The sequence below is a fragment of the Solenopsis invicta genome, chromosome 11 (genome assembly GCF_016802725.1).
Source record: "Solenopsis invicta isolate M01_SB chromosome 11, UNIL_Sinv_3.0, whole genome shotgun sequence".
NCBI lineage: Eukaryota > Metazoa > Arthropoda > Insecta > Hymenoptera > Formicidae > Solenopsis > Solenopsis invicta.
This window is the reverse complement of record NC_052674.1, coordinates 12,878,766-12,894,418: the sequence shown is the minus strand read 5'-3', so window position 1 is coordinate 12,894,418 and position 15,653 is coordinate 12,878,766. Positions and strand designations below refer to the sequence as shown.

The following is a 15,653-nucleotide window of genomic DNA, read 5'->3' as shown; positions in this document are numbered from 1 at the left end:
TAAATTTTTTTCTCAGTGTAATAATTTGTTAAAACCAAAGATAGTTCCTCGAAATAAATTATTTGGTTGCCCTGAAAAGGGCAGATTAATTCTCTTCGAAGAGTTTTCTTCATAACAAGTGCTCAAAGTGACCACCGTCCATCGTGATGCAGGCTCTCATGCGTCTTAACAGATTTTCTTGCATCCTTTCCAAAACATCTTCTTCAATATTCCAAATTGCATGATGGAGTTTGTTGTTTAACTCTTCTACGTTTTCAGGAAGCTTCCTGTAAATGATTTCTTTGCAATGTCCCCATAAAAAGAAATCTAATGGATTAAGATCCGGAGATCTAGCGGGTCAGCGTATTGGTCCATAACGACCCATCCATCTGTCAGGAAATTGTTCGTTTAAAAAATTTGTGACCACTCGGGCATTATGTGGTCCGGCACCATCTTGCTGGAATATTATTTTGTTTCTGTCTGCTAATGGCACATCTTCCAAAAAATCGGGAAGATTTTCCGATAAAAATTCGACGTACGATACGCCATTTAAGATGTCCGGAAGAATTACCGGACCCAATATCGTGGTGCCGAAGATTCCGGCCCAAACATTAAACTTCCATCTAACTTGAAAATTCCTGAGTCGAGTAACGTGAGGATTTTCGTCATTCCATGCGTGCATGTTGTGACAATTGAAAATTCCATCTCGAGTGAACAGCGACTCATCGCTGAATATCACTCGAGAAGGAAATTCCGGATCATCCTCTACTCTCCTCAGGAAATTTTCGCAAAATGCTCTTCTTCGAGGATAGTTTTCCTCTCGCAAATCTTGCACGCTAGTATAGTGATAAGCGTGAAGTTTTTCGTCTTTTAATATTCGCTGAACTGTGGAGTAAGACAATCCGTGTTCGCGAGCATTAACCCGAATACTAGTTTCAGGTTGCTGTTCGACATCACGAAGAACTGTCTCCACATTTTGCAAATTTCTTGCATTGCGATTTCTGCCACAATTTTTCTTCTGTGGTAACACGCTACCGGTTTCGTGAAACCGTTGAGCTGTTGCAAGTATAACGCTGCCCGAGGGATGTCTTGGCCTATCCGGATATAATTCTTCATATCTTCTTGAAGCTACGTAAGGTAGCCCCTGACATTCTCCAAGGACCATCATCATGTCGTAGTATTCTGCGACGGTGTATTCTGCCATATCGTCTTCTTAGCGATCTTCTTAACGCTCCTAATAATCGAAGGGTTATTGAGTGATGCATCGATCGTGATTTTCCTATTTATACAATCTTCGCGGGGGGTCAGCGCCTGCGCCTCCCCCCCAGTGCCTCCGCGGCGAATCGAAACGTCACGCAAGATGACGCCACGTCCTGGCACTTCTCTTATTAAAATCATTAAAATTAAGAAGAAAATTAATTACATTTTTCAGTTAAAGCATTGTGATGTGACAGAGAGAGAGAGAGAGAGAGAGAGAGAGAGAGAGAGAGAGAGAGAGTGTGTGTGTGTGTGTGTGTGTGTGTGTGTGTGTGTGTGAGAGGGAAGAAAGACTTGTGTGTTGTATCAGCTGAGCGCAGCAGGCACCTCACGACACACCCGCGCGTAACGGTGAGTGCGCCGCCCCTGCGTACCATCTGTATTCGACCCGTGATACGCTAACTTAATCGGCTGATATTTCAAAATCTAAGCGTCCGACAAATTTTTGGCAAAGGAAAAATCGTCTTAGAATTCGATCAGGAATATGTCCCTTGAAAGACAACGGGTTATTCTGAATCACCCTGTATATATATATATATATATATATATATATATATATATATATATATATGTTGCCCGCGCGCTCGCGCGCTCGACTCTGCGCCCGAAAATCGGAATTCGTAGCTGAAAGCAAAGCTATGCCTGTAACAAGAAAGAAGAGAACGCTCGAGACAGAAGAGGATACAGCGAGAAGGAGAAGCATCGCTCGAGAAAGAAAGAGACAGGAAGACCTCCCCAGTCCCCACTCGTCGCCTTGGCTGCTCGACCGTCGAGCCTCGACGACGCACGCCGAATCAGCCGAATGCCGAGGAGTGGGGAGAGTACGTCTGTTCCTTCTGGCTGCCGGTGCTGTCCGTGTGCTGCAAATCGGCGCCTCAACGGCATCACTCATCAAATAATCACCTTTTACTTCAAACTTGATTAATTAAATAAAACAAAAATAAATATCATAAGAAAATTGTAACAAATTGTTAAGTAAAAGAAATGAATAAAACAAAATTGTATTGGTTTGTTACCACAGATATTTATTATTAGATAGATATCTGTGTTTGTTACTCTTCTAAGGAAGCACACATTTTATGAAAATATTTTATTTGTCTTTAGAAAAATATAAATTATGATAAGATGAAACCTCAGTACAGTTTTATAACCATTTTGTTTATTCCGTCATACTAGTGCCATTGATTTACATTTCTAAATATTTATTGCTATTTCTAAATCTGCTTATTGATTTAGAGACATACTAAGCATTGTTAAAATAAGATTTTTTCTATTTTATATTAAACTGCGAATGGAGAGACCAATAAAATGTTATATTGTTTTGGATATACGAGGTGTGTTCAAAAAGTATCGCGAATTTTGTGTTTTTTCAAAAATTATTTATTTATTCATGAATATCTATTTTGTCCCCTTCAAAGTAATCCCCATGAGATATTATACACTTGTGCCAACGGTTTTTCCAATCTTCGAAGCACTTCAAAAAATCATTTTTTTTTATCTTGTTCAGCTCTTCCTTCGATGCCGTCTTTATCTCGTCAAGCGTAGCGTAACGTCGTCCTTTCATGGGCCTCTTCAGTTTAGGGAACAAGAAAAAGTCACAGGGGGCCAGATCTGGGGAATACGGTGGCTGCGGCATCATTAGTGTGTTGTTTTTGGCCAAAAAGTCGCGCACAAGCAACGATGTGTGAGCAGGGGCGTTATCGTGGTGCAAAAGCCAATTTTTGTTCTTCCACAAATCCGGGCGTTTCTGGCGGATTGCTTCGCGCAAATTGCGCATAACTTGCAGGTAATATTCCTTATTGACCGTTCTACCCTGTGGCAAGAACTCATGATGCACCACGCCCCTGCAATCGAAGAAAACTGTCAGCAAAACTTTCACATTCGACCGAACTTGGCGCGCTTTTTTCGGTCTTGGTTCGTGCGGCAGCTTCCATTGAGATGATTGAGCTTTGGTTTCCACGTCATAACCATAAACCCACGATTCGTCACCAGTTATGACCCTCTGGAGCAAATTTGGGTCGTCGCGGACAGAGTCCAACATCTCATTAGCAATGTTCATGCGATGCTGTTTTTGGTCGCAATTGAGCAATTTTGGTACGAATTTCGCGGCGACCCGTCTCATGCCCAAATCATTGATAAAAATCGAATGGCACGAGTCAATCGATATGTTTAGGTCCTCAGCAACTTCTCTAACGGTGATTCGACGATTGGCCAATACCATTTTCTCCACTTCATTAATTTTTTCGTCTGTTGTTGAAGTGCTCGGGCGTCCGGCACGCTCTTCGTCGTTCACATCTTCTCGGCCTTCTGAGAACATTTTGTACCACCGATAAACGTTGCTTCGGTCCAAGGTAGCTTCTCCGTATGCCACAGTCAACATTCGGAATGCATCCGCGCACTTAATTTCGTTTTTCACACAAAATTTGATACAGGTTCTTTGATCCATTTTTTTGATTAGGTAAAAATCGAAGACGATCCAAAACACGTGCAAGCAAAGCAGCTGTCAACAATTAAGTGAACATTCAAAATGGCCGAGCTTGTCGGCATAAGTGAGAGACATGAGTACCAACATAACGCCACAAAAAGATCGAAATTCGAATATACGTAACCCGCGAAAATTCAAAATTCGCGATACTTTTTGAACACACCTCGTATGTACATATATAGAATTTTTTAAATTTTATAGCATATTTTTTTAATGTATGCATTTTGTCTGTATTTTCATTTTACAGATAGATGTCACAGATTTTGCGGGGAGAAAAGTAGAGACTGAGAAGCTAGGAAGACTTAATCGTAGCAAGCTGTCTCTGTTCACAGTTTCTGTAATGGATCTTGTTTTTACCGATAAAGAAATGGCTACTTCCAGTATGACTGGAATAATAAGCAATTTCTCTCAAGGAAAAAATAAACTAGATGATGATTTAAAGGCTAAACCAGGGGGTCGATCATGAAACTTTTTCCCTAGTGTGAACTTGTGAAAAAGTGAAAATTTCCACAAAAATGAAAAATTTCACGTGAAAATGGTTTTAATGGTGAAAAAGCAGCTTTTTTTGCTAAACGCAACCAATTTTAATATTAAGTTAAAATTAATCGGCTATAATGGCTGCTGCATGGTGGATTATTTTTGAGGAAGAAGAATATCAAAGAGAAGAAAATCCAGAAAATCCTGTACGAATAATGCGTAAAATTTTAAGAGATACTCAAGATCCATTTGACATTCCAGAAAAAACGTTTCAAAAATTATACAGGTAATAATAAATGTAATTATTATATTGCTTAATTTTAAACTTTTTATAAATGTAATAATGTGTATACATGCTATTATTAGCAAGTAAGCATTTCATCACGAATAAAAAATATTATCGAATATATTTATAGGTTATCTCGAGAGGCAGCAATGAGACTGTGCCATGATTTATTGCCACATATACCTGAAGGAAGGAGACATACAGCGATACCCCGTGAATTAAAGGTAGTAATTTTTTAATATTTACAACCTATCCTTACAACTATAATTGCAACCTATCCATTCAATTACAAGTTACTAATCAATAACATAAAAAATCTAACATATGTTTATAATTGTATATTTTACGAATTTAAATATTTTTTATATTTATTTTGTCTTGTAAACACTTTTGTTTTGTCCATACTATCAAATAATAAGCATTATTTCTGAATAGGTCTTTGCAACTTTAAGTTTTTTGGCCTCAGGGTCTTATCAACGTCGCATTGGCCAAGATTTTTTAACTTGCATGTGCCAAGCATCAATATCTGCAGCAATTCATGTTGTTGTGGAGGCACTTAATCAAATAATGAGGCATTGGATTAAATTTCCTCAACTACATCATGAACTGGAACATATTAAAGAGCAGTAAGTTAATATTAGATAAACCTAATATTTAAAAGTAAAAATTAATTGATAACACTATTATTTTTCCAGATTTTGGACTCATTGTGGGTTTCCTGGTGCAATAGGTGCTGTTGATGGCACACATGTCGCTATTTGGCCTCCAGAAAAGGAACGAGAACATTTATATATTAACCGAAAATTATAACATTCGTTAAATGTTTTGGTAGTAAGTATTATGTATTGAGTAGTATATTATTAGCATAAAAACTAAATTATTATTGCATTATTATTTATTATTATCATATTATTGTTTTTAAATAAATACCCTAAATATTTATACTTTAAGGTTTCTGATTATTATGAAAAAATATTAAGTGTAAATAGTGGACATGGGGGAAGAACGCATGATGCACGCGTATGGAATGCTTCAATTGTTTCAGTACATTTAGAGCAACAATATAATAATGGACGAAGAAATAGTTGGTTGTTAGGTATATTATCTATTTATTTATATATTTTAGGAATATATTTAGAAATACATATAAATCTTATAATGAAGAAAAAATTTATGTATAATTATATACGTGTGAAATGCTTATATTGCATAACTTTTCAGGAGACTCAGGTTACCCTTTGTTACCTTATTTATTGACGCCAAAATTAGGTCAACCTGAAGAATCACCTTCTGGTCGTTACACTAATGCTCACGTAAGAGCACGCTCAAGTGTTGAACGAACTATTGGAATCTTGAAGGGACGATGGAGGTGTTTGAGAAAGGAAAGAGGACTCCATTATTCACCAGAATTTTCTGGTAGGAATTTTATACACAAACACACACACACATACACACATAATAAGGCAAATCCATATATTCAAAGATTTAAGAACATATTATAATTTTAGCACTCATTATCAATGCTTGTTGCGTACTTCACAACGTGGCGAAATTCTACAACGTTCCTGAACCTGAAGTATATTATGATAATTTTGATATAGAAGGAAATGGAATATGGCGCAATGAGAATAGAAATGGTCACGACATTCGAGAAAGTATCATATATTTGTATTTTAATTAAGTATATATTTGTAATACAAATTGACATTTTATTTCAGTCATTTCCAAATATCCTAATCTTATAATAAATTTTACTATATTTATTCTTTATTATTTTTAATTCTATATGTATTGTATAAACTCTGTGTCCGGGTCATATAAACATAACAATAAAATATACACTTATACTATTATTGGTTATTATTTCTTAAATGCTACTGTAGCTTAGAAAATAGAGGAAATAATATTCAACATAAATTATGTATATTACTAATCTTTTTTACAAATAATTTTATCATAAAGTCTTTATATTCTTCATTCAGTCTTGTTTATAATTAGTAAATCTTGTAATAAATCTACATATGTATTATAAACTTTATTAAAATATTCATATTTGTTGTTTAATTGTATCACAACAAAATTATTGCAAAAAGAAATTATTGTAATAAGTTAAATCAAACGGTGATAACTTATTATGTAGTGATACAGATAGAACTAAATAAACTTTAAAAGGAACTTTTTAGATATGTTTTTTTTAATAACTACGTGGTAAGGAGTATTTTATCACCGATAATAAACTAAATTTATTATCAAAACAAAAAAGAAAAATTTATCACCAAAACAAAAAAAACTCATTATCAAAACAAAAAAGAAAAACTCAATATACCTTATTACATTTAAAATATTCCATATATATAAAATATAACATATAGATAAACTATTCAAATCTTAGTATCTCACCTAAAGGAACTTTCAAGTAATGATTATTAATAAATGAATGTGGGATATTATTCTAAATGGCCAAATGTATCCACTGTTTTCCTCATTTGCTGTAATTCAACCAGTATTGATCGCTGCACTTCCAAAATTTGCCGTTGAATATCTAACTCATCTTTTTTTAGTGCTAATTTTTCTTTTTGGATATTAATCATTTGAAGTGATAATTCCGACTTTGATTTTTGTCCCTCTTCTATGTGAATTATCTTAGGCGACGATGATTGTATCTTTGGTTTTTCTTGGATATGCATTGTCTGAGGTATCAGTGATCGTGTTTCCAATCCTGAAATAAAAATATAAAATATTTATGTTGTAATTAACTTTATGTATATATAGAATTTTATTTATTCTATAATTCATTATTATTTCAACTCTTTTTTTAAATAAATATAATTGGAAAATATAACAGTACGTACATGGTGTTACAAATCATACCTGCATTAGCGTTTAAAAACAGATGTTTACACAATCTTTTCTGTGACGATTGGTTTTCCTTATTTTCTTGCGGATCATCCAAATCTAGCTCTATGACATTTTCAGCTATATCAAATCCCCCTTGTGGAATATTAGACAAACCCGCAGATTCTGGAGTCAGAAATTCTAATAAATCTTCTTCTAAAGAAGAGAAAGATATCTTTATTGACGAGCCTCCACCCGTTCCTAAACCATGATTTCTTCGTTTTGTCTCTTTTTTTAAAACGTACATCTTCCAATCTTTCCAGGTCTGTAAATATTTAACATATTACCCACATAGAAATTGACCTCCAGTGGATGTCCATCGCCCTTCCATAGTTCCATGGGACGTCTATCTCCATGGTGGAAGTCAGATGGACTTCCATTAGAAGTCCATGAAACCTCCATAGCTCCATGGGATTTTACTTTCATCATGGAAGTCATATAGATCTCCATTAGACATCCATCCAACCTCCATAGCTCCATGGGATTTTATTTCCATCATAGAAGTCAGATGGACGTCCATTAGAAGTCCATGAAACCTCCACAGCTCCATGGGATTTTACTTCCATCATGGAAGTCAGATAGATCTCCATTAGAAGTCCATGAAACCTCCACAGCTCCATGGGATTTTACTTCCATCATGGAAGTCAGATAGATCTCCATTAGACATCCATCCAACCTCCATAGCTCCATGGGATTTTATTTCCATCATAGAAGTCAGATGGACGTCCATTAGAAGTCTATGAAACCTCCATAGCTCCATGGGATTTTACTTCCATCATAAACATTCATAGAAGTCAGATAGATCTCCATTAGACATCCATCCAATCTCCACAGCTCCATGAGATTTTATTTCTATCATCGAAGTCAGATGGACGTCCATTAGAAATCCATGAAACCTCCATAGCTCCATGAGACTTTATTTCCATCGTGGAAGTCAGATAGACGTCCATTAGTAATCCATGAAACCTCTATAGCTCCATAGGATTTTACTTCCATCATGGAAGTCAGACAGACCTCCATTAGACATCCATCCAACCTCCATAGCTCTATGAGATTTTATTTCCATCATGGAAGTCAGATGGACGTCCATTAGAAATTCATGAAACATCCATAGCTCCATGAGACTTTATTTCCATCGTGGAAGTCAGATAGACGTCCATTAGTAATCCATGAAACCTCTATAGCTCCATGGGATTTTAATTCTATCAAATAGATCTCTATTAGAAGTTTATCCGAACTCTATGACAAATATATTCTATCAATACATTATAAACGTTCATTGAACATTTGTTATAAGTTTATATACGTAGAATTATGAAAAATTATATGTTGCAATATTTATATATTTATATATTTATTTATATTTATATATTTATATATATATATTTATATATTTATATATTTATTTATGCAATTTGGTCTTACATTTTTTGTCTCCTGCACACTGGATGTGGAAACGCTTGCCGCACGGCAAGCGTTTCCGCGTTCATGTGCAGGAGCCATTAGATCGTCTTATAAGTACGTATACGATCTTTTATTCATTGTTAAATGGCCGTGTTAGTTTCTTAAGATTATGTTTAAGACGATCTTAAATTGAGAACAAATTATTATATACCGGCCCTAACAATCATTCATATTAGGTTGTTGCTAAGGTGCGTACATATCTGTTGAGTGCCTCGTGCTTCATGCAGGCCACGTTTTGGCCCGTACAAATATCAAGTACAAATTTATTAAAATTATTTTGTATATGATGTTTATATACAGTATTACTGGAAACATATTTTGTGTAATTGATTAAGCCGATTTTTATGTATGTGATTCTTCATGCAGGGGCACCCGACAGACATGTATGTACGCACCTTATAACGTTTTTCCTTGGGAGAACTAATGCGCACTGAGTATGCACTCGCCGCGCGTAATTGGGCGTTTCCGTTGGCACCGTCATCGCGCGAACCGAAACGCCCAATTGCCAGCGGCGAGTGCACACTCACAATCAGTGCACACTAGTTCTCCCAAGGAAAACCACTATTAGATAAGGACCGTTGCAGGGCTGCGTTTGGCGCCTTCGCGCTTCGCGCTCGTTTGCATTCGTCATTTGTTTCTTCGTGAGATACAGTGAGACATTCGCGAGAGGAGAAGTCTCTTCCAGTCTATTCGCGCCTATTGCTCGTGTTAGCACGTGTTAGATGCACAGTGATAAGTAACGAGAGTAAGTGACCGTAACTGAATTATTGGATGAAGAGGATTTCTTAGAAAGAAAGTAAGTAGAAATTTTTTTAAATATTTTTAGTCTATTGTAGTACACATTTATGTAGAAAATGGGAATATTAAAATACAATTAAAATTAACCATAGCAAAGCGTAAATTTTTGTCGAATATTTTTCAAAGAGGTATCGCCATAATTTATTCCATTAATTAATTTTGCAGTGTGGTACATGCATATTTTTAGTACCCATGAGAGTGACACACATGGATCATTTGTGTTCGATCTGATTTTGAGGCTTATAAAAGTGTTCAAAAATTCTATTAAAATTTACACGTCGTTTTCAAGTTTTCTATTAAATTATTCTGCTATGTATACATTAGAAAAAAAATTTGGAAGAATTATAAAAATTACATGTATGTATATGAGAAATAGGAATCGTAGCAGTATGGACACGAATGATCCTGCACAATGACACGTGTATGTACATTGCATGCAGGATTAACTTTGCTGTACGGGATTCGAGATGTATGAGTATATACAATAGACGAATATTTTTTATACTTTACAAAGATCTATAGGCGAGAGAGAAAGAGAGAGAGTAAGAGAAATAGAAAAAGAGAGAGAGAGAAGCGCGAGCGAGCGAGCGAATGAACGAAAGAGAGAGAGAGAGAAAGCGCGAGCGAGCGAGCGAATGAACGAGAGAGAGAGAGAGAGAGAGAGAGAGAGAGCGAGCGAGAGAGAGAAAGAGAGAGAGAGAGAGAGAGAGAGAGAGAGAAAGTGGAAGTGGGAGAGTGCGAAGATATTGATATATGCACCTTTACGGATGCTAGTACGTGTGTTGTGCTTTTTACTACATATTTGTAATTTTTTTCAGCGATCGAGATTTCTGTTTTCTTCGGTCTTGATGCATGATCCTAGCTGTGATCAGTGAGTGAATCATCGAGAGTAACTAATTAAGAAATTGAACAATATATATATTCCACCTACAACGATCGAGATTGTTCAACAATTACCGAAAAGAGCAAGTATAAGATCTTTTTAATTCCACATTTTATTTGAATTTTTAAATATATAATTTACATAGATTTTTACATAGATACTTGTACAGAATTAATAATGAACCATGTCAAAGCGTAAATTTTCGTCACGTATTTCAAAAAGGTACCGTCGTAAAATAATTCGAGAATGCAGTGATGAATTACTTGCCCGATTTAACGAAGAATTAGATATTAATACGAACGAAATTTCAAATAATTCTGCTTCGAGTAATCATGACGAGATAATCGATTTTAATTGCGCCATTTTCGACGAAACTAAACAAAACGCAATAAATTTATCATTTCCCGATTTAACGTTTACGAATATAACGAATAGAAGTAATATAACGAATAGAAATAATATAACGAATATTTCTGCACATAATGTTTTTATAAATAATATATCTTTACATCGAGAAAACAATATAAGAGAGGACAGTATAAGAGAGGAGCGTGATTCAGAGGAAGAAAACAACGATTTCAAAGCATTTTTAGTACAATGGTCTTGCACACATCGTATTTCTCATGTAGCTTTATCGCATTTATTGTCCGGTTTGAGAACAGCGCATCCTACTTTTTCCAATTTGCCAAAATGTGCAAAGACATTACTACGTACACCACGATCTTCCGTTATTACTGAAATATTTCCGGGACAATATTGTCATTTTAATATTGAATATAACATTCTCCAATTTATATCTAGAAACAAGAATAGGTTTAGAACAGGTTTCATCACCTGTTCAGATTCAAATTGGTATCGATGGTTTACCAATTTCTCGGTCGAGTTCTAATCAATTATGGCCCATTTTAGGACGAATCATGCCTGACGGCAAAGTATTTCTTATTGGTTGTTATTTCGGTAAATCTAAACCAGCGGATGCGAATAAATTCTTACAACAGTTCGTAGAAGAAATCAGTAATTTAATTAATGAGGGCGTAATTTATAATGAGACAACATTTTCAATATCAATACATTCTGTCATATGTGATGCTCCTGCAAAATCTTTCATTACTCTTACGAAAGGACATACGGGTTATTTCAGTTGTCCAAAATGTACGATTGAAGGAGATTTTATCGCTAACAGAATATGTTTCCCCAATTTTGATTACCAAGCAAGAACAGACGATAGCTTCTCTAATCAAATTCAAGAAGAACATCATCTGGGTCATTACATTCTACTAAACATTCCACATTTTGGTGTTGTATCTCACATACCATTTGATTACATGCATATGATATGCATTGGCGTTGTTAAAAAGTTGATAAAATTGCGGATAAATGGTCCTCTTAAAACTAGATGTTTATCCTCGCATAAAATAAAAAATATTTCCGAGTCTCTTCTTAACATCAGACATTTCATTCCAACAGAATTTGCAAGAAGACCACGAGAAATACAAGATTTTGCACAGTGGAAAGCAACTGAATTAAGACAATTTCTATTATATACCGGTCCTGTAATATTACGAAAAGAATTAAATTCTGTTATTTTCTCCAATTTTCTCACTTTGCACGTTGCTGTTCGTATTTTATGTCAGAAAAGTACAGTCGAACACATAGAATATGCAGATAAATTATTAAAACATTTTGTTGAATGCTTTATTAAAATTTATGGACCTGAATGTGCGTCCCATAACATTCACGGTCTTTTACATATAGCTGATTGCGTAAAACAATTTGGACAATTAGACACTTTTAGTGCCTTTCCGTTTGAAAATTTCATGAAAGAATTGAAATCTATTTTAAGAAAATCGGATAAACCATTAGAGCAAATTAGAAATCGCTATGCGGAGATGAGTTTTTGTAACATAAACTCTGACAATATAAACGTTTCAAAAATTAACGTAAAAACTCCTCACGAAAAAGGACCATTGATATCGGGTTGTTTCAGTCCACAATTTTCGAAGATTGAATTTCCTCAATTTGTTGTTTCAATTAAATCTCCTGATAATTGTTGTCTCATAGAAAATGATATCGTCTGTTTAGAAAACATTGCAACATCGATTGAAGATAATTACATTGCAGTAGGTCGTAAATTTAAAGTTGTTGAGGAACTTTACAATTATCCATGCAGTTCTGTCGATTTTGACATCTTTAAAGTCAGTCAGTTATCTGCTCTTCAAGTTTGGCCTTTGCATAAAATTAGTAAAAAATTTGTAAAATTACCATATGTAAAGAATAGTAATGAAAGTAATTTTACAGTATTACCGCTAATAAACACCGCACATAGTTTATAATATATTGCGTACTGCGTTTCATAATTTTCTTCTAAAAAAATTTATATATATATAACCAGATATGTATCGTATTTAAATAAATTTTTGTGCGGATGTATATATGTTTACAATACGATACTCGGGAAAATATGTTCAAAAGTTTCAGGCGGAAGATGCCGAATTCAAAGAATCAGGGATTTATCGTCGCAGAATTCTACGATGGTATCCAAGTAATACCAAAATCTTGGCTACAAAGTAACGATGTATGCAAGTATCCTTCACATTATAAAACGGATTTAAAAATTCGGAAGGCGATTGAAAAAGAAGAAATTCCAACTTCTAATTGGTCTTCCGTTAAAATTGATCGGATTTTTGGCGAGTATTGTAAGTATTGAAATCAAATAATTCAAGTTTTTTCATAATATTTTACTAATAATATTTGAAATATTTTCAGCATCTTTATGTAAAGCCGATGAGAAAGCCAAACAAGCTCTTGATACTTCGGATATGGATACCGATAAAGAAGCGAGAAGCAAAGAAGCGAGAAAATTAAGAGCAAAAAAAGCTATGCTCTCGTCCGAAAGCGAGGAAGAATCATCTAGAGAAATTATTTTACCACGTCCTCCACGTCCTCCTGCAAAACGTAAGTACACAATCTAATCTGTTATGTTTATATTACATACGAGTGTATATGTATACGTGAAATTTATATTTTTTATTTTTTTAATTTACATTTTATTTTGTATTGAAAGGTCAACGATCGTACGATGAAAATGAATCTGGAATTTTATCCACGATTAAATGTTCTCGGAATTCTTCCGCAGAAACGTACAGCAAATCAGAAAAGGTTTCAAATTCAAATGAACACGAATCTCGAGATCATAATTCTTCGTATTCAAGAAATGAAGAAAGACACAATAGTACTGTACACCATAGACTAGAAAATGAAGAGGATATATCAAATCGGCATGTGGATAAAATGGATGAGATCGGCCATATGCAAGACGAAGAGAGATTACAAGAAAAAAGAAATGATAATTTGGATAAGTCTTCACAAGATGCAATTGGTAAGTAAATATTCACCATCCAATGAATTTATGTATCATATTTTTAGAATTACATAATTTTTTTTAACAAAGATATAAATTTTTATCAAATAAACTTGTCTCTGTATTACAGTGTTATAAATGTTATAATTGTAATACAAAGATAAGTTTATCATTGTATTTCACTAACTATCTATTATGCGTTTGTCCAAACAAAAACTCAGTATTTTTGAAATCTTTAATTATACGAAAAAATATTTGATAAATTTAAAAATAATAGATATTAAAACTCTTATTTCTTTAATTATTTATTTTCTATAGATTATTTCTAAAATTTTTTACATAGAATTTATTATTATTACTATACTGTTGTAATATTACTTTAATTTTTTTAAATTACTTTTTATAATATTATATAACTTTAATAATAAATACGCGAAAACTAATAATAATAATAAAAAATGTAGTATATTAAAATAAAAACTTTAAATTAAAATGTTTAAGAATTTATATTTTATTTTGGATAAAAAAATATTTTATAGTATATCGCAATAAACATTTCTGTTTTTTCTTTTTTTTTACTTAACGCAACTGCTAATTTCTATATTAAAATTGTGTATATACAGTATATGTATTTTATTTGTTTCTTAAATTATGGTATTTATACTTACAGTGGATCATTTGAAGAGACTGACAAGAGAAATAGCGACCATAAAATACGATATGCGGCAAACGCTTAGCTTATTGGATATTTTAGTGAAAAGGACAAATTCAGAAACAGAAGCCAAGAACACAGAGATTTCTTTTGAAAGCGTTGAAGACCGATTTCCGTTGCAAACTGCAGAACAATTAATGGAGGTGGAGGAAATCTTGAAACTTCATAATTCCCAAGATAATGCTGCAATAGTAAGTTAATGCATACAAATTTATATCATAAATACAGTCTAAAAATTGTAACAAAAGACATAATTATGTAAAATGATTTTCTAGTAATTGAATATATGTACAGACTTGGTCAAAAATATTAGACACCTTATAAGGTTTTAAATATTTTTTAACTGAAAAGATTAAAATTAAAATGTAAATAAACCTTTGTTTCAAAAACCTTTTAAACTTACGTACAAATATCAGTAATCAATATGAAATATAGAGATAAAATAATTCCAGATTAACAAAAAAAGTATAGGTGCCTAATCATTTTGGCTAAGGCTGTATAGCATATTTCGCAATTATTCAGGTTTATAAAGTGCATTGTACAATCAATTTTAAGTAAACTTTTCCATAAAATATTATCCAACAATACTCTTTTTATAAATTTTTATCTTATTTCTATTTTGAATGACTTTAATTAAAATGATTAATAAGTATAACGAAATTCTTTATCTTTTACTTAAAAAATTATTAATCACTAAGATTGCTAGTAATAGACAAGAAAAATGATTCCAGAATTGTTAAGAAAAGTATATTACTACATATCCAAGACAAAAAGTTTATTATAATGTTTCATTTATTGTATGTTTCTTATTTTATATAGCGAGCATATATCAAATCCATCGCAGGAACTAACGTCACTGATGCCGTAAAAAGGATGTTGTATAAGTTATTCACCAATAAATTGGCGGAGAAATATAATTGGGAAGGCCGTTGTGGAAAGGAACCACTACATAAATTGAAACTAATAAAAATGATTTTTAGTAAGTACCTAATACATAGTAATATTTAAATGCAAAAATTTTTGTAAACAATTAAGAAATATTTTCAAATACACAAT

General features: G+C 33.4%; 3 protein-coding genes across 3 annotated transcripts; 2 read left to right on the top strand and 1 right to left on the bottom strand.

Annotated features, from left to right (window-relative positions):
* Positions 1–4,335: 4,335 nt before the first annotated feature.
* LOC113006314 (putative nuclease HARBI1) lies at positions 4,336–6,247 on the top strand. Its single transcript, XM_039455119.1, has 7 exons — positions 4,336–4,484; positions 4,615–4,708; positions 4,920–5,110; positions 5,180–5,315; positions 5,436–5,580; positions 5,706–5,900; positions 5,993–6,247. Exons 1-4 carry the CDS (start codon positions 4,336–4,338, stop codon positions 5,292–5,294), a joined length of 549 nt encoding a protein of 182 aa, XP_039311053.1. The 3' UTR covers positions 5,295–5,315; positions 5,436–5,580; positions 5,706–5,900; positions 5,993–6,247.
* On the bottom strand, positions 6,131–7,644 carry LOC120358999. Its single transcript, XM_039455120.1, has 2 exons — positions 7,356–7,644; positions 6,131–7,203 (listed from the first exon to the last, which is right to left on the bottom strand). The coding sequence occupies exons 1-2, from the start codon at positions 7,624–7,626 to the stop codon at positions 6,932–6,934; spliced, it is 543 nt and encodes a 180-aa protein (XP_039311054.1). The 5' UTR covers positions 7,627–7,644; the 3' UTR covers positions 6,131–6,931.
* A 5,304-nt stretch (positions 7,645–12,948) lies between these two features.
* LOC113005824 (eukaryotic translation initiation factor 5B-like) lies at positions 12,949–14,835 on the top strand. The gene is made up of 4 exons (XM_039455157.1): positions 12,949–13,211; positions 13,291–13,479; positions 13,589–13,903; positions 14,556–14,835. The coding sequence occupies exons 1-4, from the start codon at positions 12,950–12,952 to the stop codon at positions 14,795–14,797; spliced, it is 1,008 nt and encodes a 335-aa protein (XP_039311091.1). The 5' UTR covers position 12,949; the 3' UTR covers positions 14,798–14,835.
* Positions 14,836–15,653: the final 818 nt, after the last annotated feature.